The sequence below is a fragment of the Embiotoca jacksoni genome, unplaced genomic scaffold, assembly GCF_022577435.1.
Source record: "Embiotoca jacksoni isolate LCO1_2020_lvr unplaced genomic scaffold, fEmbJac1.0.p SCAF_20, whole genome shotgun sequence".
NCBI lineage: Eukaryota > Metazoa > Chordata > Actinopteri > Embiotocidae > Embiotoca > Embiotoca jacksoni.
Window position 1 is genome coordinate 86031 of NW_027185341.1, and position 24223 is coordinate 110253.

Sequence of the window (24223 nt, forward strand, 5' to 3'; positions counted from 1 at the left end):
AAAAAGGTTATTTCCAGGTCCTTGTATATCTGACTAAGAGTCAGATTTTACAAAGATCTTCTGACATCTCTAATGAGTCACTCTCGTATTCTCTCCTTTCGCTGCTAATGAACAAATTAGGAATGAAATGGTGCCAATTTGAAGCCAAATTAAACCTCAATTGCCCTAAGGCCTCTTGGGAGTCCTGCAGTGAGCGCTCGCAGTCCAGGGAGCCCAGTTTGGGCACCACTTCCTTAACTCAATTCCAGCAATTCTCCTCACAATACCTGCTCGAATTGAGCTGCTCATCTCACCATCTAGTTCAGCGGTTGAGCTCAATTCAGGTTTATTGGCGTAGACATTAGAGTAACAAATGGCATTTTTCCCAAAACATTTTGATCCAATGAATAAAACCTGATTGATCATCAGCACAACAATAAACATCTGTTCCACTTGTATGATTCATTTGCAGTGTGACTGTCAGAGTTTGTATCTGTGTGTGTGTGTGTGTGTGTGTGTGTGTGTGTGTGTGTGTGTGTGTGTGTGTGTGTGTGTGTGTGTGTGGCTGCTTAAAAACAGAAAAAGACACTGAAATAATGACTCCAAGTAAGCAGAAATAAATGATTAGTGCAGGATCTAATCTCTCCTTTACTCTCTTTCTCCCTCCCTCTGTCTCTGCTCTCCCTCTCCTCCCCTCTCTCCCTCCCTCTCCTCCCCTCTCTCCCTCTCTCTCTCTCTCTCTCTCTCTTTCTCTTTCTCTCTCTCTCTCTCATTTCCATTCGGTGTGTTGAGGCAGCAGCAGCAGCGGCAGTAGTCTTGCATGTGGATCACTGGCTAGAGGACAGCAGCAGCAGCAGCAACAGCAGGAGGAGGATACATCCCAGACCAAACTGCCTGAGCACCATGGTCGTTGTGAGAATCGTGGCTTGCCTGTGTCTGCTGGTGGGCGTCTCGCTCCAGGTGGACGTGAAAAGTGGGAAAGAGGCAGGAAAAGCCGGGAATTTCATGGAAGATGAGCAATGGCTGTCAACCATCTCCCAGTACAGCCGTAAGATCAAACACTGGAATCGCTTCAGAGACGTGAGTGGTGTAATCAGTGTACAATTATACGAGCGTGGTGTTGTCGTCTCTTATCTGTTCCGTGCTGGTGTTGTTTCAGATGCTCCTTGTTGGAGGAGACGCAGGTTGTTTCCGGAGGTGATTTTGCGCCCAGTTAACTGTCACCCTGAAGTGCACGTACGCGCAGTTTAATCAATTTGTGCGAAACAAAATACTTAAAAAAAGACATTATAAAAGGGTATTACTTTTTTTTTTAAAAAAGATGGTCCGAATAAATCAGCGCCCGAGTGTGCGTGTGCTCGTGCACCATGGCTCCATTGATGAATTCATATTTCTTTCATTTTTTACCAGGTGCCTTGTTTTCTTATTATATGCAATTTATTGATTAGCCTTGGATTAGCTGTCACGTGGAACAGGTACTATTTTATGATTTTATTTTTTCTGTGAAAATTGACACTTATTTATGGATCTTATACGAAAGTATAGATATTGCAACTCAAAAGGAAATGTATGACATCAATCAGAGTCTGAAAAGATATTTCAATGCTGCTTGAGGGTAACTGAAATACCAAACCGTGTCTGTGTTCATCAGTACACCTTTAATCTGCCATCTGAACACAGTGGGGAGGCTTCCTGGGCTTTCAGACTGAACAGACATGTAGCAAGACTAAAAATATAAAATATCAAGAACAAGCAGTTCTTACTCTCATACTGACTTATTGTCCAGACTGATCTCTAGGCTGTAGCTTCAATCATTGTCTTGAGATTAGCCATCATTCACTAGAGATGGACAATAAATCATCAAATTCATATGAATCTTCCACTGACCTTAATTTAGTTACATCGTTATTAGAGCTGAAACGATTCAATCAGTCTAGTGACAGAAATTAATTGGCAATTTTTTGAGCAAAAATGCCAAACATTTGCAAACTGCTGCCAAACAAACTTGCTCCTTTTCTTTGTCAAATAGGAAGTGAACTGAATCTAAAAATGCCACTTTGGGGTCGGATGAATTTTAAAGAGTCGTTTTTGATATTTTGTAGATCCATTGATTAACCAGTTAAATGAGGAAATCATGAGCAGATTTATTGACAATGAAACATATCCTAAGTTTTGATAATTTGATAATTTAGAAATGCTAAAAACATCAAATACGTTTTCTGGAGTTCAACCAGCCTATAAATCCACAGTCCTTGTTACAGCTAGAGAAAAAAAATGTACTCTCGTGCCACATCTTTATATCGAAACTCAAGGAATTGTATTACAAAGTCATATAAAGATAGAAGAGAAACTAAAATAGAAGGGCGTGCTCCTTTAAATCATCCATCAAATCATGCACCTGATAAATCAAGGCTATTCATCACAGTCCTGCATATTCCTGTAAATCCAATTACAGCAAACAGTGGTGCCCATTTATATGCACCATTTCCTCCTATGACCTGATACAAACAGATATTACTGGAAAAGCTACCTCAGTGTAAATATAGCAAACAAGGATATGGACCATTCCAGCCCCTACAAGCTGAAAAATGATTTTGTCTCTCGTGCCATTGAACATTTGAGAGTTCAGGATGAGTCAGTCTTCCGTGTAGGGATTGTTGTTGGGTAATGATGGAGATCTCGTTTTAACTGTGGAGGACTTGGTGGGATGATGATGGCTTGATCTCCACCAGGTTTTATGTTGTGCTGTCATCAAGTGGCAACCCACCGTGATGTCCGTCGGTGGTTGGTGGAGCTCGAAGTCACCATATTTGGTCGAGATGGGGAGGAGCGAGGGGTGGATCTGTCTGAGAACTGAGGACACTATGCCCCGCCCACCTATAACGGCATCCTGGCTGCACCCCCGGCATGTCAATCAAACCAGACACGTCCCCAAATGTACCTCTTGTTGAGGTCTAATATCTAAATAATTATGGATTTATTCTCAAAAAGACCCACCAGAACAGAGGAGGAAATTTAGAGTGAATGACACCATAGTGACTCATGGAAAAAAATTGTTGACTTTGTATTTCATGAGAGAAGTTAATGCTTTTTCAATGAGAGTCTACTGGAGCCAGTCCCTAGTGGTGCTTAGTGGTACTGCACTTTAAGGCATTTCTGCATTGGCTTCACTTTTCAGACCCAGAGCCTACGTCCTTTTTTATACACAGTCTATGACTGTCACTAATATATATTGTTTTATGTGAGCTTTGAGGTGTGCTTTATAAACTTTGGGGTTCTGTATTTCAATTGGCAACAAGACAAATGTCCCCTCTCGGACAATGAAGTTGTCAAGTGGAAAGTTGAGTTCTGTGCAACTTCATGCCATCCATTAACTCAGCTCAGGGTATCTGCCAATACTGAGAACCCATCTGACAATAGTTCTCTCTTCCCCACAATTTAAAACCTGCATCGCTCTCTCCTTGCAGCTTATTAGAATAACTTTTAGGCGAGGTGATACAGGGCAGGAAATTATCCTATGACCTACTCATTGAATTGAAACTGGTAATAAGTGGTCAATGCATAAATAATCAGGGCAAACATATCAAGCATATGCGAGCCAACACAAGACAGGAAATACGTGCACTAACACGCAGTTGCCAGTTTGTCATAATGCAGTTAGATGTTACCTAACCTTAATTACGGTTATAATGTTTACACTGTATTAATTGAACTCTTTGGTCATTTTGGAGGCTGCAGTTTATGGTGCTGTTGAAACTGCGTTGTGTTATTCTCAGAGATGTTTCTATTAATAAATCCGCTGTTGGAATGATAGATGTTAAAACATCAGCAACCAACAGAGGATATGTGGGCACTGGGGGGAACAGTTAGCTCGGTTCAGAAGGATATAATGTGTTACAGATGTGACGGCTCCCTGCTACCAAAAAAAACAGAACACATGGCATGAATCAGGAAGCTGGAGATCTGAGGAGGAGTTGGTTAGCAACGCTCAGATCCAAGCCTCTACCTTGACAACCGGACAGTTGTTTGATCTCACTGCTGAGAACGTCAGACGGATAGCCTTATCAGTGTCGGCCAGAACGAAGCTTCAGTGCCTTTGACCACTTTGGTGGCATTCAGAAATGTGTCTGACAGCCATGAATCCCTGGGAGAATTTGTAACTGAGTTGCAAATGTGTGCTGTGATTGAGTATTTTCTTCGCTGGTGTTTGGAGGAGGTTTACCTGACCTGTCTGATTGGATCAGTGTTTGACTGACAGAGGGGTTGAATGGACTGATATGAGGTCTCTTTGTGGACCTTTTGCAGCATGCCCACCCAAAATATATTGAATTTATGTCAAGTTCTTCTCCTGTGAGAAGCTAGAACAAGAAACCTTTATACTTAATAGTTGATTTACATGATTAATTGAAATTCTCAACTAATCCTTGTTGATATATTGTGCTGTATGGTACTTCAGTTAAAGAAAATTTAACTCCTTGATTTGATCGACTCAATCAATGAGTCAGCTAATCTTGATGAAGGTATTCAGCCCTCAGAGAGTTTTTGTTGTTTTACCCATTTACAACTTTTAAATCCAAATAGATTAATAATTTTTTTGTGCGACTGAAATCTGAGAAATTCACCTAAATGTCAAAGTGAAAATAAATCTGTTGATCAGTTTCATTAAAGCTTAATTTATGTGCTACGATTCAAATTTTCAAAACCATAACAGCTGAACAAGTCACAGTTGTGGGGGTGGATAGTTTGTATAATCACAGTGTGTGTGTGTGTATTGTCATATGTATAAGATTTTCTCTTCTAGGTACATATTGGCATACATATGTGAGCGCAGTATTGATCTTGTCATGTAACTCCCGAAAAGAGGGAGAATTCACATTTTTCCAGAAATGTTGAACCTTCAGGATGGGAAATATGCTTTTGTTTTGTAGTTCTGGTCATTTTCTTTTTTAAACTACTTCATCACAGAATTTTGTTCTGCTTTGAAAGAGGTGACACAAGGCATGATGGAGAGCTGTTAGATGTTAGTGTAGATTTGTTTCACCCTCAATCAGACTGCTTTGAGTGGGAGTATCCTAGCATAAGAAAGGTTTGCGGCCGTGCTTATTCCTGCTCTCTGCATACGTACGAGTCTATAAAGGCTTCTCATAGCACGTGAGGGGATGTGATACTGTAAACAGACGAACTGGCGTGGTTCTGCTCAGACAGGACTTCTTCTCCGCTGTAATCGGCAGGGAGATACACCATCTGAAATGTTAAAGAGGTTGTATTTGTTTACTAGCTGCCTTGGCAAACAGGAGGTGTGAAAACAGCAAACGGGAATATTCATACTGCATGTGAATAATAATTAAAAAAAAAAAAAAACACATTGGTGGTAGTTTGATTGATCTGACTTGTGTTTAAGTTGGATCAGTGTACATATGATCATCAGGATTGGAGACATAATAAGGAAAATGATAAAAAGAGGAATAGTGAGACCAACAGCTGGAGAGGCAGGATGTGTCAGGATCCTCCACAGTGGGCCACAGGGTGTTATACAAGCTCCATTATGACAGACATCAATGTTGAAGCTGTAATCATGACACACTGCAAATGTCAAGCCATCCAATATCCCAACGAAAGATTCTCCTGCACTCACATTTGCACAGAATTCATCCACACAAAGCAGGACAACACGTTACAAATGTAGTCCACTGATTAAGGCTGGCTGTAATTAGCTGATTGCACCACTTAAAAAAACCAACAAATCTCTTTGACCACTTCATGTTTTTATTCATCTCAACACAAGATCCACTTTGCATTCTGCTGCATTGGGGTGAATATGCTCAGTGGGGGCTCAGGCCACCGCTCATGAGAACAATACTGTGCTGTTCATTCCCAGCCGGATTCTCCCATGTCTCTGAGCAGTGCAGAGAGGGACCTCATTAAGGAGCCTCTCAGCCTCTCAGCCAACCACGGAGCGCTGTTTAAGATTTGCACCTGCTCTAGAGCCAGCTACGGTTTTAATGAGGGAAAATTGATACATCTTCCTCAGGTAAATGGCTCCTCGCTTCTTCTTGGCTGTTAAGATCTGCACGGTCAGGCAAAATACGAGCGATCATTAGCGTTATTGGTGCCTATGAATTAATTTGATTTAGGACAGTGATATATGAAATAATTACATTGAGTGCTTCCTTAAATTTTACCCAAGCCTCTCAGCATGCTTAAATCTACACCCTTAATATTCATGAATATTCATGGCTGCAGGGAGGGAGCTCAAGAAAATGCTTTACACACACAAACACACTGCACATGCACAAGCTTCAGGTCTGCAGCAAATGATTATTTTCATGATGATTAATCGATGAAGTATTTGTAAAAAAGTGGTGATAGAATTTCCAAGCTAATGTCTTTAAATGTCGTTGTGACGGAGTTGTAACGGCTTTTCCTTTTGTTTCCCCCAGTTAAATTTGAGTCTAACATATTTATTTGATCGCTTATGACACATTACTAAATTGTGTTGTCAAGTCGTTTACGATATTAAAAGTGGACATAATTTAATACTTTTAGAAGCACTCACTGCTACACAGTAGGTCAAAACTGAGGAACTGATCCCAAGCGATTTAACACTTAAAAAAAAAAACAATTTTCACTGTAACTCCTTTTATTGAAACACCCACAACAGTGACTCAAAAACATCAGAAGGTTTAAGACTTTAACGTGTCCATGCTGCAAAATGTAGTAGATTTTAGTTTACTACTACTGAACGTTATACTTAGCTGTACATTTATTGCGATGCTAGGGAGCTACATTGTCACACAAAGTTTAGGCCAAAGAACGAAACTAAATTACCAAAAAACTCTTTGCATTAAACAATACGTGGTTTCTCATTTCTCTCTGTTCACGGTTAAATATCTAGAGGATCTAAGTTTGCAGATTTATCCTTTTAGTCCCAGTGATGGGCTGCAACCAGGTGGAGCTGCCGAGCATTAGCCCACAAATGTCTCGTAAAACCCACTGAGTGATTGTTAGAGCTCAATTTGTAACTCAAATTGAGCTTTAATAATCAACCTTATGCTTCATCCACAGCTGGATCACAGTCATTATTTCTCACACGCTGCTCTCGTGAGACGATGACAGTGGCCCGGTCACTGACCCTACATCACCGCAGCTCCTGAGTGAGGACCTTTTGATAAATGTAAGACCAGGGTTCACTGTTTTTCCTGCAGATGAACAGAAAACACGATGTTGTTGCATCCTGACACTGAGCTCCTTTACTCAGCTCAAAGACACATTGCCAGCTGTGAGTTTTTCTGCTCCTGTCGTCAACCTAGGCCATTTATTAGCCTCCCACAGGATTTACGCTCCAGCGCTAACAGACAGTGTAATTACGGATATGAAAAATAGAGTAAGAGAGTAAGAAGACTGTATGCAATTGTCAAAAATATGATAATGAGGTCTATTTGTGGCTGGAAGTGAAAATTAAGACGGGAGAAAGCATAACAGTTAAATGAGCTAGTAGTTATCTGAATTTCCTCTGCTGGGAATCTGAAGATTGGGCATTCAAATCAACTATCTGTGGGATTTTTCTGGCTGCACACTAATGAGATCAAAATGGCAGAAGTGGTGGAAAGAGATGCTTTCTTGTCCGCTTGTCATTACCGTGCATCTCTTTTCACTGGAGGTGAATGTCAGGGAGATTTGCTGCGAGTGTTTTGGGGCCGCTCAGATACGATTCACAGTGAGAGAAGAAAGGAGATCCTGTTGGCCTCTCAACACAAGCGTGGGTGACTCTTAATTGAGTGGAAAGAGTGCTTTGTGTTGTTTGTCCTGTGGAGAAGCTCCGCAAGAATGCAAAGGAATCACTGAGAAGATCAATAGATACTTTGAATAGCCTTTTTTTTTTTTTTTCATAGGCATGTTCCTCAGCCCACAGATTGTCCAAATACACAAGATCTATTCCCTTCTTCCATCATGGCTGACTACGAGGAAGCTACTCGTTATGATAGAACAGTTCATGTAGTTTAATGTGTTTCATAATGGAGCCTGGCTGCGCCTGCTCCAGCGCGTTAACACACAGCAATGACGGCCTGAATTCCATCTTTTTTAGTTGTTAACTTGTGTGAGTCGCTGAAATGTCGGGCTGAATAATTAGCCGTTCCAAGGTTCTTCTTCTGGCTCTATTGTTCATGCATTATTTATAGTGGCATCTGCCTGAGACTCGTCTCTGTACCGGTGAAGCTCCTTGCTGCAGGCAGAGTGATAAATCCTGCCACTCTGCTTGTCTGTGTGTCTGTCTTCACTCAAAACTGGCATGGTGGCACACCCAAGATTCAATCGATGATCTAGATTTTCAACAAACATACTGAACTCTATCATTGCTTTAGAGTCAATAATGGAAACTGATAGAACTCAGGATCCCTTTCAGTTAGTTCTTGCCTTGCAGTGTGTTTGTGAGGCTTCCTAGGGTCTATTAAATACATAAATGTAACATTAGAGAAGAAACTAAAAAAAAAATTTGACATCATACTAACAATTAAAAGTGCAGCTCATCCTTAATGGTTGTACTAAATTACATGGCAATCTTTTAAATAATTGTTGAAACACCACACATTTCAACCTCATGATGTAGTGTAAGGTTTTGGGGATCATCAAGTTGTGAAGCGTTATCTTTAGAAATCCATAAATGTCCGTACAAAATTTTCGCAGAAATGGTGGTTACGATACATATTGAAGCAACAAACATTGGTGTCATGAACCAGTTCCAGGTCCAGACAAAACAAAGGAAACACTCTTTTAATTCAATTAATATTTAACTATACACAAACAATGCGACCCTGACTGTAAGTCGGTATTCTCAGTGGCGTAGTGAGGGGATGCATTTGGACAAGCGCAGTGCAAACAAAGGACTGGCACGTAGAGCCCTCTTTTATAGCAATCAGGAGGATTTGATTCAGGTGCGGCTCATCATCCAGACACACCTGTCACTCTGGATGACCTTCTACACAGGAACTGGAAAACACACATCAGGAGCCACAAGCAGAGTGGAAGGGATTGTCAGACCCGGCTAAAATCAAATAGAAGGACATCAAATGCAGCATTAACAAAAGGAAGAATTACATTAAAGTAGAAGGCAGGCCTTAAAGGGCTCTGTAGAATTTCCGTCTTTTAAATATTAAAATTCACTTTATTTTCGGTTATGATTGGCTTTGGTGCTCGTAAATGTTAACATCATATTCTGTTTTTAGAAACCAGTACACCTATCCAAATTTCCGAATTATGTCACAGCAAGAATGTCCGAGTAACAATTTCAAAATTGACGGGTTGCGTTTGCGAACACTACATACGTCTCTGCGAGCAGCATGCAGTAATAAACATGTATGGATAACCAGATGTCTCTGTGTTGCCAGTAAATGTCATGCCCGGACTATGATCAAAACCAGGATTAGCCTCATAACCGGTAGTGAAAACACACTGTTCCCTCAGAAATGTACTTTACAGGTTTGTACAATAAATAATATATAATATATGGCATTGCAGACAGAAGGAAAATGACGACAAGAACGCAAAAGGTATTTATTGTCTGCTGGAAACTCATCTGTCACGCAGCTACCATGAGATCACTGTCTGTTTATCTGCAATGACCTTCACTGCTATCGTTTCCAGCATAACTTCATAGGATCAACGCTGTAAAAGATGCTCTACATCCTAAAAAAAAATGCTCTCCAGTAAAGATGTGGTTGTGGGACCTGTTATTTCCATTTCAAATTGATTTAACCTGTTGAAAAGCTTACAAACACAACTGTACATATATTACGCAGGTGGAAATATATTGAGGCTGCAGGCTGCCCTGACTATATTCAAGCCTGCCTCTGGTGCTTTTTGTTTGATAGATATGTGTTTGGGGCCGCCATTGTTAATATGAATCGTGTAGGACCGAGCTCCGCTAAACACATGGTCTGAGCAAACACAGCCGCCTCGCTTATTTTCAGTTACAATAGGTGTAATAATGCAAGGTGCACAGGTTCAACCTGGCATTGATAGATTCTTTGCTCCAGGCCACAAATCACTCACTGTTGAAACAGCAGGGCATGTACTGTACAATTAGGCCAGGCGGCTACAAAAACTTAGAGGACACGCTCTTGCCCGGGGAGAATCAGTCTCTTGTACCGTCTTCTGTGCGTTTGAAATTCACGCCGGACAAGACGGGCTCGACTGTCCCAGGGCTACGTATGGGAGATCAGGGAGACACGAGGCTCCTCTCTGTATTAACTGTCAGAGCGAGAGCGAGGTGTCAAGGACATGCTTGGAAGGGACTGTGTTCCTGTCTGTGTACAAGCTGTATTTAGTATGTGTGGCATGTGGTGGATATATTTGTGTGTGCGGTAGAGAGAAAGAGTCTGTTAATTTGTCGAGTTGGCAGGGTAATGGATACACACCACAAAGTCATATTGAAATGACCTTAATCAAGCAAATTGTATAGCAGGGATAGGACGCTAAGCTAAAGCGTTAATAGCTTTTTTTTTTTTTCTCAGTTGAAAGAACCCTAACAGAATCTCATTTAGGCGTGATGTAGTCCTTCCTAAAGCAACAACGTGACATCTCAATGTGCCTCCCTGTTTTACTGTAATATCCCGCTGCCACTGCTGGAGATTAGCATTATCAGCAGCCACAACAACCCAAATTGTTCTCATTGCCACGGCAGACGGGGGGAATTAACTGCAATCAGCCAGCGAGCATATTTAACTTAGCCACCCCTGTGAGCTGGCTCTTGCAGATCCCCGCGGCATTTGAACTGGGACGGTTATCGTCATGATCTTCTCTTAACCATGCTGCTGCTTTCTGAACTCGTATCTGACAGTTGTGACAGAGATCTGTAGCTTCAGTGGATTTGCGATCGGAGCCTCATTAATTGAAACAACAGGCAAAGTTGTTAACAATTTGGAAAAGGCAAGTTAAATAATAATCACGGGCAAAGATAGATTATAGTAAAATGATATTGTAATCGTAATTTTTTTTGGAGGTTTCGTTAACACACGTGACAAAGCACCACGGCCACTCAAACGATTTCGACTGCTCAGTGCAACAAGCAGTTTAAACAGGTTTTTGGCGTCAGATAAAAGTCTGGTTGTAATTTTGTATTTTTTTTTTAATTGTCAACAACGATCTATTATTCTGTTTTTTGTTGCTGCCTAAATTTTCCCTGACACATAAATCTTTTAAAACAAATCACAAATTTAGAGTTTCAATATTTAAAACTCTCAGTAATGTCCTAAAGCAGCTGGGCACTGTCGTTTAGAACAAACATGACGAGAAGTTAATGGTGCATTTGTTGGGGGCTATTTTCAGCTGCATATTAATACACATTTACCAAGCTGGTGAGAATTTACAGCCGCAGGATGGCGCTTGTTGAACTGTTCCAGACCTCTGAATTAGCATCACTAGCTTGTTCAAATTCAATTCAACCAGAGCTTATAAGTGTGACTAATCAAGTGGATCTTCCAGCTGAGCAAGTTAGCCACCCAGTATGAAGGCATGTAGGTTTTTGTTGCAAATCATAAACTCGGGCAAAATTCTCAAGTCTGTGACCAAAACCACCCAAACCTTAAGGGACACCTGCACACTTCCATTGATAATATCCCTAAAATTTGATCAGAGACACAATAATTACTTTAACTAGGTAATGTGTGACGCACAGAATAAATGAGAAAAGATTTATTGAAAAAAAAAAAAAATCTGGTTTGAATCTAGCTCTGAAAAATGTCTGCATACTCCCTGAAGCATTTCAAATCAATGACAACTCTGTAATAATAAATTCATGGAGGTAGCTTGTATTTTAAGTAGTAAATCTGCAAGGCATGTTCTTTTTTTCCCTTCCTTTTGTCTCTTAGCAAAAGTCAGTTTGTTAGAGTTTATTGGAGTGGAATTTATTTTCTTGGCCTCCCTCACATTTGATATTGATTTCAGCTCCCTAGGAGAGGTTAGTTTGGCAACACCAAACAAGATCTTAAGCTCACTCATCTATTTATGTATGCTGATAACTTTTTGTGTTTGCAAATCAATATTGACTAGTCCGGCGCTTCAAAGTGAAAATGGCACGCTGGCTTCAGATATTTTTGTTTCTGTGGAGACACACGCTTCAACCGGTCTCATTGTGAGGTTTTCTGCTAATATTGCATGCAGAAGCAGCATAGCTCAGCACAGTAAAGACGGCACTGCATAAGCTGCCTGCAAGCTCCCTGGGGCATCTGTGTGGAGCTCAACCTGAAGGCTCGCCTCTTCTTTCTGCTTCTTTGTTTTGCAAATAGGGGGGAGAGGGAGGGAGCGTTAAGATGCTGCAGAGTCTCTGCCGTTACAGGGTTCTGCTTGGCTCAGCAGTTGGGTCCAACAGAATTCATTTTTCTGCATCTGCGCCGTCCTCCTCCTCTCCAATTACTGCATCTCTCGGAGCATGCAATGTCTTGATTCAAGCATGGAGTCTGCTGTGGGAAAGTGAGCCTGGCCGCTGTTTGATGTGTCACTTCATCAGTGGTTTGAGACCACAGCTAATGGGCTCCTGAGAAGAAAAGGTTTATTTCTGTGATGCAACCTCTTGAAATTTGGTCTTATTAGCCAATGGCTGCAGCTCCACAGAGAGAAAAAAAAAAAAAAAAAAAAAATCATCCTTAATGTTTTCAGACTCTGGTTTCCAGTTGAAATAAGCCTCTTTTTATTTCAACTACACATAAAACCATCATGAGACATTGAAATTGTCATTGCCAGTTGGTTAAATTATCTGCATTTTGTCGACGACAGCTGATCTCCTCAGTCAGCCCGCTTACTTTCTGCATTTCAGCACAGTGCAGAATGTTTCAGATGGATGCTCGCCTGGCAGTTGGCTACTTCGGGAAAAGAGACGTGCCCTTCAGTGTGCAGAGGTGGCTGCAGATTGTGCTCCATACTGCACTGCATTGCAGGCAGGCGTCTTACCTTGTGAAACAACATGCGTCCTTTGCCTGCAGGCCCCCGAGCACTCCGGCTCAGATGATCAATTTGATCCAGCTTTCTGTTGCTGGCCTGCGACTTAATCCCATAATGCCCTGGTATTTCGTTGCAATTGAGACTCCCTCATTTTTCTCTGTGGAATTCTTATTTTGTCTTTGCAGCATGATGAAAAATCTCATGCTGCTTTCATGTACATGATGTGTAATCTCCATTTAAAGAGGCTGTAATACAACCGTAGATCATGTCGGCGGCTGAAACAGAGAATAGAAATCTGTCACGTTTCTGTTAAGAGTAAACTGTGGAATTGTTTTTTTTATGCCAGGGTAGAAACCACATGAGTCGGTACGTGGGATCAGAGGAGATGTGGAAAAATAATCCTCAGCTGTTACTGTGTGATTTCTGTCTGATGTTGGAGTGAAAATGCAATCCTCTGCCAGTCTGAAGCGAAACGGGTTCAGGCCAGAAGACACACAGCGTCATTTTGGAACAATCTAATGCATTTCTAAGTGTTTCAATCTGTGGTGGGTCTGCGCCATTAGTGTCTCTGTCGTTTTCAAAGACGACAGGGTACAAACAGAACGAGACGTTACCTCCACCACTTAGGCCCCAGCATGCTGAATCGAGGCGCCATAATGACACGGCGAAGGCAAGATGCACTCCCGCTGCTCCCCGGTAACTACAGAGAGATGGAGAGTGGAATGTAGATTCACGACAGCCGCCGCCTGTGTGCCCTTTTTGCAGCAATTTAAAGTAGGCAGGGAGACGTGGCTAATTCAGCTACATTAATCAGCCCAGGCACATTACCGTGGAAACGATGGCTGGGGGAATGATGAGCTGACAATGTCCTGCCAGTCAGCTAGGCAGACACACCTCAGTGATCTGATAGGATGACACAGCACTGGCCCCTTAGTGGAGCAATCAGCTGAGGAAAGCCTCTCGCAGGTCTGCGTTCATTACAGACATGACCCAGATCACCAGTCCATCCATCAGCCGCTGTTTATCCAGTCACCGGCAGAGTAAATGACTTCATGGAGCTGGATAAATGACAACTGGAGGAAATTCAAAATGTCCAGATCATCATTTAACCTCTAACTCGTATCCCGCTGCTTAAGTGATGTCCTCGCTGCAAATATGATCTTTAGAATATCAACAGTGAATTTTGCGGAGGATGAAGCATGCAATTAGTGCCCTGAAAGTGAGGAGTTTCTTAACTTAAATTCAGTGTGTGTATGAGCTAGAGTTTAGTTTTTAAAAGGCGGGTACCAAGACTTGTTTACTATTGGGACTGCTTAGAAGATATGTTATGTCATCTGGATACAAAATAAGCATCAAACACATCCTGTCTAAGAATATTGTGGCTTTGATCACTAGGTAATCAATATTTAAATTTAACGATGTTGCTGTAGTGCTCACTAAATTGCCATTACGTTTTGCAAGATTGCTTAATTTAGGTGAGCACACGTGTCTGTAAAATCTGTTTGCAAGTGCGCACTTGTTTTTTTCAAAAAGGAGATAAAAGACTGGAAGACAGTTTTTTAAAACTTAGATACGAATACTTGATTTTTCAGTTGGCTCATCCAAATGTGTTTTTAAGGACTATAGTTGAAATCTGTAGAAAGTAGAAATGAATCTGGATGGATTAGTTTTGAGACTAAAGGAAAAGAAAGTTGCTCTTGCACCTTCGAATTTAGGAGATTCAACAAACAGATTTGTAGTAAATGGCAACACGGTGCAGCAAACAAATCTGGATCCTCACTTCAAGCGTTGTCCGTCCAGATATCAGTAAAAACGGTCGATGCATTTTGAAAAGGAAAATGACGGCATTTAGGGAGATTAACTTTCTTTGCCATTGACATTTTGTACTTCAGTTTTTGTACAAATTAAATAAATGAAATGTTTTAATTGATCAATTTAAGAGGAAAAGGGAGGTGGAATTTTCAAAGAGACTATTTAAAGGAATATTGCACCCTTTTGGGAAATTGATATATCCACTGTTTTTGCAATTAGACAAAATCAATACCACTCTCCTCTCTGTGCATTGAATATGACTGTAGTCATAGTAGCAGTGTGTGTGTGTGTGTGTGTGTGTGTGTGTGTGTGTGTGTGTGTGTGTGTGTGTGTATGTGTGCGAGTGCATGCGTGTGTGTGTGTGTGATGTCAAGATCAGGTTGGTGTGTCTCGTAGGAACCCAGACTTCACCGGCCATGTCACATTCCAGGGACAGATGAGCTGCGGTGACGGCTGCATGCACGTGATGGATCATTGCAGCAGGGCGAGGAGATGCAGATTCTCTCTGTGATATCTCTTTTACCCTGTGAGCGTTCCTCCGCCTAGCTGAAGGCGGGTTGTGCTCCGACATCTCTCAGAAACTGCAAGCTTCTCTTCGACGTGTCTGTTTTTGATCTTTTTCTGGAGATGGATACTCCCTTCATTTAATTATTTTTTTTTTATTTTTATTTTTTTATGACTGCTCAGTTTGTATTTTGCGTTTAAGGAGGAGGCAGAGCGCCACCTGTGAATTGAACTCGACCTCTACCACCTCAGCAGTAGATAAACACATGTAAACATTACAGATGGCTCGAAACCTCTTTTTCAGATACCAATTACAAAACGCTGAGCATCTGCTACTACTGACGCCAATCCAGTCTGTTTTCTTTCTTCTCAAGCAGTAAACTATGAACTCCTCTTTGCTTAAGATAGACACCTAAAATCATGAAGAATGAATTTTAGGACACTTAAATCCCATAAGTGAAGACTCATAACATAAGTCAAATGACTCAGAACTTATTAGCTTTGAGTGCCTCTATCTGCAATGGAAAAAGGAATTTTCTGAGTTGTTAGGACAAAAATTTAAAGAAGAAATGTTGATCTGGCAAAGTGCAGCAAGGTTTTCTGACAATATTCTTCTAAATGTGGAAAGAGGTTTGTCTTCCATCAAAATGAGTCCTGTCATTTTGTCAGCCTGTTAGCTTTGCTTTTCTGTCATTTCACACCTTTGGATAATATTTGTTGTTCCTGCAAACCTTTTTTCTCAGAACTTGTTGCCTGCACCATTTTCATGATGGCCCTGCAATTTCAGTTTTCATCTTTCTGTGTTTTTTTAGGCTCTTTGGTTTTCCTCAAACAACAAAAATCTCCCTGCAGCAGATGTGTAGCACCCAGGTACCCCGCTTTTGGCGGTTATACTTATCCTTTGAGCTGCTGCTCCTTTTTTTTTTGGTGTTATATGGGTATGTACATGACATTTAGTGGCATATGGCCAGAGCCAGTGTTAAGTTCCAGTACAGGGAGTAGTGTGTCCTTCCTGTGAAAGGCATGAAATACATTCGTGGAGTTAGATTGGTGGATTGATATCTAATATGTCTAACTTTTACTCAGGAGACAAGAATTTGTGACCTGATTAATGTTCACTTCTATATTTGCAATAACCAGTGTGTCAGTTGCCAAACCATGACCATGTAACAATGGTTTGTTGACCATTTAGCCACAATCTACCCCTAACTTTAGCCACACTGTAGATGTCGTGCTAATGTTGTATGAGGCTCAGATTTGACAACATTTTCACTCTGCATAACTTCCGTTTTGCAGAAATGTCCTGACTACTTCTTCGACCCTTTGATGCCCCTGATGTTTGATTTTACTATTTGGAAAAAAACATGTTGGTATCCCTTCCAGTGTTTTCACTAGCGTCACACTACTGTAATGGAGCATTGCTGGCTACCGCTGATGATAAATATAAAGAGCATTCCTTGGTGAAGAAAGACATTCGGTTAATCGTTTAAGAGTCAAACATTGATCTTACCCCTGTGGTCCTCATTGTGGAGTTAAGGTTACCGTGAACATTTAGGTGTCAGTGCTCGTGACGTGTGTGTGCATGTGTGATAAGGGTTAGAAGGGTTCCGGGTATTCGGTGGCATTGCGTCCCCGGCAGACGGGGCTCGGGTTAGGTGAGGTAGACGTTAACTCGGAAGAGCGCCGTCAGGCTTGTGGCCAAATGCTGTCAGCCTAATACGGGCGAGCAGTCCGGGAGGAGCAGTCGCAGCATCTGGATAGTCAAGCTCCATTAGCCTCCTGGCTCTGTTTTACACCGGCTGCATTACAACCTTGTTGACAAATGGCAGAAGAGGTGGTGTGTGTGATACGAATCGCATAACTCAGGGGACCTCCACCATGAATACCATACCCCCTTGCTCCCCGATCTCCCCCCCCTTCTTGTCTGGGCTCCCCGTGCACTGTAGCAGCAGCCTGGCTGGGATTCAGTGGGACAGCATTAGCTCTCAACCTTGGTGAAGGACTAAATGCAGCCTCAGCCTGGTGTCCTTGCTGTCACACTGCTGCTGGGAGAAGATAAGCACTCCAGCCTTTAGGACATGCTGTTGGACTCCCATCGGTCCTGGCAGCACTTTGTGCTGGGTAATTGCAGAAGGCCTGAAAATAATTAATTAAGTAATCGTTCCATCTGAAACACGTCATGTCATGCTCTGACAGTCTTTGATGACGAGGGCAGTGGTTTTGTGGTCTTTTATGATACTCCATATAATTTCTTTCCCACTAATGTTTGCAAAAGCAGATTCTCCGGCTGATTTCGCAGCGTAGCAATTATTTTTGCTGTCTTTCTGCTGCAGCGTTAACATGAAAGTTCAGCGATGCAGCTGTAACCTTATAAGATGCAGATCTGAAAAGAAGTAATTCTATACAGCAGTGGAGGAGTTTGCATTTCACATGAAATGTTTAAAGTTTCATGTGACGCCAGCTGATTTGAAGAACCTATAGTGATATTTTTGTTGGACATTTTCACCGAAAACATTTACCTGTCTGAAACAGTCTCTGAGGTGATATCTAAAGTCCTGCTGCGGGCTCGGTGATGAATTCTCGCCTCAGTCTTCTAAAGCCTTTCACTGGCTTTTTGGCTTGTCCTTGTGAGGCTTGTAAATTGTCCATAGTGATATATTAAGAAGCTGTCACAGCACTGTTAAGTAGACAGGAATGGCAGTGTGCATGTGTGTGAGTGAAAGAATTAGGTATATTTACTGGGTTGAGTTGCTGAAATAAACCATGCAGTGCTATATTTCTCTCAAACACACCGGAGCATTGAATGATGAAACACACAGGGAGAGGCTGTGGTGGGTATTGATGTGTAATGCCCTTGGACCGAAGCCAAGACGGTGAAATGGAATGAAAGGAAAGCAGTCACTCCCCTGTTAACTCAAGGTTGTACTTTACAGAAGCTATATCTGTCTGTGTTGTCAATGCTACGTTTAGTAAATGTGCTCTGTGTGTGCCGCAGCTATAAAAAAAAAACCCATCTAAATCACATCTGCCTGTTGACTTTGAAGATTGCTAACAATTTGCCTGTATTTTTCCAGGGCTGAAGCGGTATGCCGTGGTTTATCCACAACTTCTGAGCCGGCAGGGAGGCTGGCGTTTGGCACTCGCTTGTAAACACAGACAGAGAATGGGCCCTTTAGTGATCGGGACCCCTGCCAGCTCATAGAAGTGGCAGCTGATCATCCTCGGTTAATAGGCACTCATAATCCTCTGTGAATGTCTTATGTTGTCCCCCGAGAGGAGCGAGACTAAGTCATGTATTTGCAATCAGTGTGCATTAAGGGCTGACAGTTTAACTGCTGCCATAACTGTAATAAACCAACACACTCGTTGCATGCTGAATGGAAGCAAAATGAAAACTGTAAAGTGTGTTTTTTTGGGTTTTTGGTTTTATCTCTAACAATGGCTCTCTCTTTGTTTCTCCATCACGGCTGCTTGTCATTCCCACAGGAAGTCGAGGTTAGTGTCTCATTTGTAAATGTGTACAATGCACCGTCTGTCTTTTGCTCTGACACTTCTTTCAGGCTGCTGGTGTCACCTGCCTGATGAGTAAGAGCTCATTGTGGTTAAAGCACACACAAAAAAAATACAACATAATACAACATCATTGTCTGCTGTAGTGGTAATTTATCTTTCACTCGAACCTCAGCAGTTTACGCCACTTTAACATGAAGACGATGAGGACGAAACACACTGACATACAAGTCAAGCTGCTGCTTCCAAGAAATAAATCCGAAGTATCACTATTAATAAAAGAATATGCAGTATCGTGTTTAAAGAGAAATGTGTTTCTTTTTCGGCTCACAACTATAAAGTTAATGTAGAAAAACAAATAGGAAGACAAAAACTATCCCCCTAACTCCTCAGCCTGCGCACAGTATTTAAGCTGCCTTCAGCTATACTTGTTCAGCTTGACTTGAGAGCTCAGTCTTTGTGTCTCCAGAGCAGAATAAGACCCAGCTAAACTGAACCGACCTGATCCTCGGGGTCCTCTCCGGGCCTCGTGCCGAGTAGTAACCGCTTTATAGTTGATCCTCTCTGTCCTGACATAGAAAGAAATGGGTCAGAATGGATACAGAGAAAGGGGAGGGGGATGCTAAATTTTAATTGTCGTTACAGCACAACGCCGCCAGGGACACACTCTTAAAAAACAGAGTTAGTTTGCAAATATTCCCTCTGCAACAGTGCAGGAGCTGAGAGTTCTTTTATGAGATACTTTTTAAGCTCTCTTAGTCCTTCCTTGTGCCTTTACTTTATGTTCGAAGCAACTTTTTATGACAGTCGAGATGAGTTTGATACTTCATTATTGACCTTGGAAACAGTAGAGGAAAAAACAAACTCAACTCTAGGTCCCTTTACTCACTTGTTCTGGATCTCTCAGTCGTATCACAGTGTCATCATCAGCAGACAGAGTTTGCTCAGTTGTCACATAACTGCAGAAGTTTAGGATTCAGTCCATTGATGAAGAGTGTGTTAAATGGTTGAAAGCTCCAGAAAAGTTTATTTCGGCAACACCATTTTTGCCACTTCCAGCCATGCTTGTTATTGCTGTGCACAAGTTGCATGCATAATAGTCCACTGATGTCATGTCGCTGTAACGGTTTGACGTCGGAATATTGCCATTATCGTTATATGATTTCTCGTATTCATATTAAAAAATAAAGATATTGAACAATAAGATATGGTACACCTTTAACCATCCACCAAATCACTTCAAATGTATGATCATCGGCAAAAGAGTGAAAAGTAATAGCGATGGCCATGAATGATGCGCCTGATAATCTCTTTTTGACATTTCTGAATTATTTTGTGACTGTGTAAGGACTTGGTTACATTTCTCTTTTATTTTTTAGAATTCATTTCAACATAAAGATCCAAATAAAGAGAACTCACTCAGTCAAACCTACAGAATATGTGATGAATCAAAAAGGTCACAGAAGTGAACGTCAATTTAATTAACTGAAAACCTTACGGTTTTGTGTGTTTATGATTATTAGATTTAAGCTTGCTCGTTGATGCCCATCTATTCAGTGTAAGAGCTGAATATATTTGAATGAAAGCGTCATTCACGGCATGAATCACATTACATTTCTCTTATCTTCCCTGTCTATTTATATATCATCTGAATTATAATCAAGCTCGAGTGGTAGAGCAAACTCCCCCCTTTGTGTTGCATTGAATGAGTTATTAAATCCATTAATGCAAATATATTTTCTTTCCAGGATGACTACATCAAAAACACGGAGGAGAACATTGGTTCTGATGAAAGTAAGTAAGAGAATCTGATTTCATTTGATTAGCAAAGATTTTCTGTCAACATGTAATGATGGTCTGCAAAGACTTCCACAGTTCAGTATTTTATACTGAAAGATTTAAACCTAGGGAATTAAAAGAGCCGTTCGCCATCAGCGCTAGGAAATGAAATGGCGCGCCACTCATTATCAAACTTCTGTTAATTGCGGCAGTTCTTTGAAGTCATCCAGCTCACGGTGAGCGTCGGTCTGAGGTGTCGGAGCATGTGGAGGGTGAGAACGCAGTTGTGATGCAGGGAAGGAGAGGCCGAGCCTTCAGTCAGATCCATTAGTTTGAAAAGCCTGCTGTAATTGCTTTTGTTGCTGAGGGCTCAACTCGGAAGTCCGCCAGGCTCCATTCCTTTTTTTTTTTTTCACCTCTTGGGGTGTGTAGCTGGGAAAAAAAACCCTCACTTATGGAAAATTCGCCATGGAGGAGGAATGTGAACATGGAGATCAGTGCTACAATATTTTAGTTAAATATCCAACATAAATGAAAAATGATACAAAATATTTGAGTGAATACCTCTGCTAACATTTCATTGTCCTCCAAATTTGACATCTGAATTTGTCCTCTTGCCCAAATCATGAAAAAATTTAAATGGTTTTGATCCATCCAAACATTTGAAAATTTCTACAGTAGTGTGTCTGTCTGGGGACAATGTCTAGATTACTTGTGTTTGGTCAAAGAAAAAATTAATTTTAAGGACATGGGATGAAATACAACCACACTTGCAATTGCAAGTACACAATTATTCTATTACCTCAATTTAAAACTGTAGTTTTTAAATCAATTTTTACTGTAGGGATGAATTACTTCACACCACGACTTGCAGAATAATGATAGGTGACTTTGATAATAAAAAATGCAAGCAATGCTCCATAAAAAGATATTTTATCAATTATTTCCCAAGAAATCAACTAAATAGGTTCAACAGAAAGTGAAAGACTACAACCATTTTTCCGTTTTCTGATTGACTGAGGGAAATTGTTCAGCATCAGAGTTGACCACTGGTATGTCATGTCGCACCTGAGCTGTGTTGGCAGATTTCAAGGTTATCCCGCAGTGCATCTGGTTTAGCTGCAGTTAAGTTTCTCCTGCAGTTATTTCAACAGAGTAATCACTCTCATCTCCGTACGCAGCTGTGGGCAAAAAAAAGGCCTTGAAAGGTCGTGGTAATAAAGTGCAGTATGAATCATTGCACAAGTCAGGCTATACGTGTGTTATCCATACATACCGTATCCAATTAGCAGGCCCTTAGCAGCGTGTTCCCGCTGCATGGAGAGTGTGGGAGGTCGCGTGTAATGCCACACCCACACTACCTCAAAGGAGGGAGATGTGAGAAGAAGCAGCCTTGAGACGTTCTTCCAGTCATCTGTTAAAACAACAAGGGGAGCAACTAATGTAATCTCAAGAAAATGCCTCCCTTGCTTTAGTGTGGGCGACGTTCATTTGAATACCATTGATTTCATCCCCATCGTGACTCCCTCTGGGACTAATTCTGCAGACTTAATTGATCAGAGCCCTCTTCATCACAAATTCAACAAGACAGCGAGAAACTCCACCAAGTTGTACCCACAAGCCCCGGAAAGAACAAAAGACCTAACGGGAGACTTCAGACACCTCCGGTGCCTTTTTAGGTGAGCTGATTGAGACATCAGCTCTACACACTCTGCTCTGTGTTTCGAGGGCCATTTCAAAACAATAAGGTGCCCAATGCTCCGAGTCCGAGCTGCCACGTTTGACCTTGACATCCTTTTATTTGTGCTGTACAATTATACTTCTTTTGTGCCGAGAGAGAAATAATTTACTAATTGGATTAAAAATAACAAAGTATATGCACAACCTCAGGGAATTATTCAGACATAAAGTGTTATTAAAAAAAAAAAAAAAATCAGAGGGGAACTTGTGAGTTGCATCTTCTGTTAATTATAAGTAAATTACTTTACAGAGCCATTGGACTTGAATAACAGCTGCAGACTGCTTTAACTCAGCAACCACCAATTAAATCGAAAAGCTTAAAAGAGTCTTCTAAGATGACAGTAAATGAAAATCCAGTCAAGTGGGCCCATCTCGCTCCTGCTTTTAGGTGTCCAGTTGCTACAGCTCTTTTTCTTTTTTTTTTTTTAATCACAGGTCAGTAACCTTCTGCAGAATTTTTGTTTTTGTCCACATCCACTAAGATACATTAAATGTTAAACAAATCGATGATGAAAGGTTTTGATTGATGGTCGAACTTCAAGGCAGGTTTGTCCGGGAACTGATATGTGAGCACAGGCAACAGCAGGAGAGCTGATCCAGGATGAGAAAGCAGCTGTGCTCTGCTGTGTTTTTGATCACAAGGTAATAATGATAATCTCGGAGAGATTGGACGCAGGCTCAGTGCATTTACGTCACTTTTGTTGACATGATTACAGAAGGATTTAAAACCCATAATGGCCCTTATACATCCTGGCGCTGCACTGAATTCTCAATGGCCCACAATGTAAACAAGACCGAGGAGAGTGGGAGAGGTGCAAAACATACTTGATCTTTAATGCAAATTAAATCCTGTGTTTGAATTTCATTTTTGGTATGTAGGAGTTGTAAAGGAATACTGTATGAGGGATGTGTGAGGGATTTTAACCTGCTCTTTGGAGGCAGATTTGAAAGTGCACAGAAAACACTGAACATTGGAGCGCGGAGGAGAGCGCTGCATATCACCATGAGAAACTGTACTGAAAACACCCAGCTGTGTTTCCATGGGAACATACACAAATGCAATGATGTGTGGCACTATTAAAAAACCATCAGATTTAGAGTAAGGTCCTGCTGCAGATCAGTTAACGTAATTATGCAAAGCGAGTATTTTCTTTGTTCTCGATGCACATTCGATAACGCTAACACATTTATAAATATCTTTTGTGACCTCAATATGTTTCACAGTTATTCGGTCACACAGTGCTCAAGGCAAACCCTCTGGGAGAAATTTCATTATTGTGTTTTCACCGGAAATGTTTTGCATGTGCCACCACCTACACAAATATGTGAAAGAGTACTGAGAGCAAAATTCTTTTGTTTCCTGGATTCCTTTGTTTAAGATGAATCCACCTGCCACCCTAAAGCTGCTGGAATCAACATTTTTATAGTAACAATGGATCAAATGACTATGTGTAATGTGAAAAGGGTCATTCGTCATAGTGATGGATTTTCACCTCCACTCCTCTGTCAGTATGTGAAGCATTTTAGCATTTTTCAGGTCATTGTTTTGGTTTTCTTGCCTGTAACTTCACAGTTTTTGCTTGCGTCTATCGGCTCTCATTAGCAGTGACCAAAACGGAGCTAGAAAACAAGTACATCAAAACAACTGTAAACGTGCTAATGTTGCTCTGTGTCTGCTGGATGTTTAATTGAGCAACTATGTGCTGACATGCTTTAATAATGTGCTCATAATATGTACATGTTTACAGCTTGTTTCTGTTGATCAAAGTATTTTTTCGATTTAAGAAGGCTTTCCATCATTTTACCCCCACACACCATCCTCTCTATAATTTTTCTTCCACTCTTTACTAAATTGTGGCAAACATCTTGTTTGAATGAGCCTGAAAACAGTTGTTTGTTTGTCTTTTTTGTGGCCCATGCATGGCCGATTTGGCACAAATTGTTTTAACTACGAGTAAATTTG

General features: G+C 41.2%; 1 protein-coding gene across 1 annotated transcript in view; it reads left to right on the forward strand.

The window, feature by feature from the left end:
- Window positions 1-609: 609 nt before the first annotated feature.
- The window catches only part of LOC138201874 (testican-2-like), a 38148-nt gene continuing 14534 nt past the window's right edge, over window positions 610-24223 (forward strand). Inside the window, exons 1-3 of the mRNA XM_069155386.1 lie at window positions 610-1059; window positions 18718-18726; window positions 20490-20535. Coding sequence (XP_069011487.1) covers window positions 883-1059; window positions 18718-18726; window positions 20490-20535 — 232 coding nt within the window. The 5' untranslated portion in view covers window positions 610-882. The remainder of the gene's footprint in view (window positions 1060-18717; window positions 18727-20489; window positions 20536-24223) is intronic.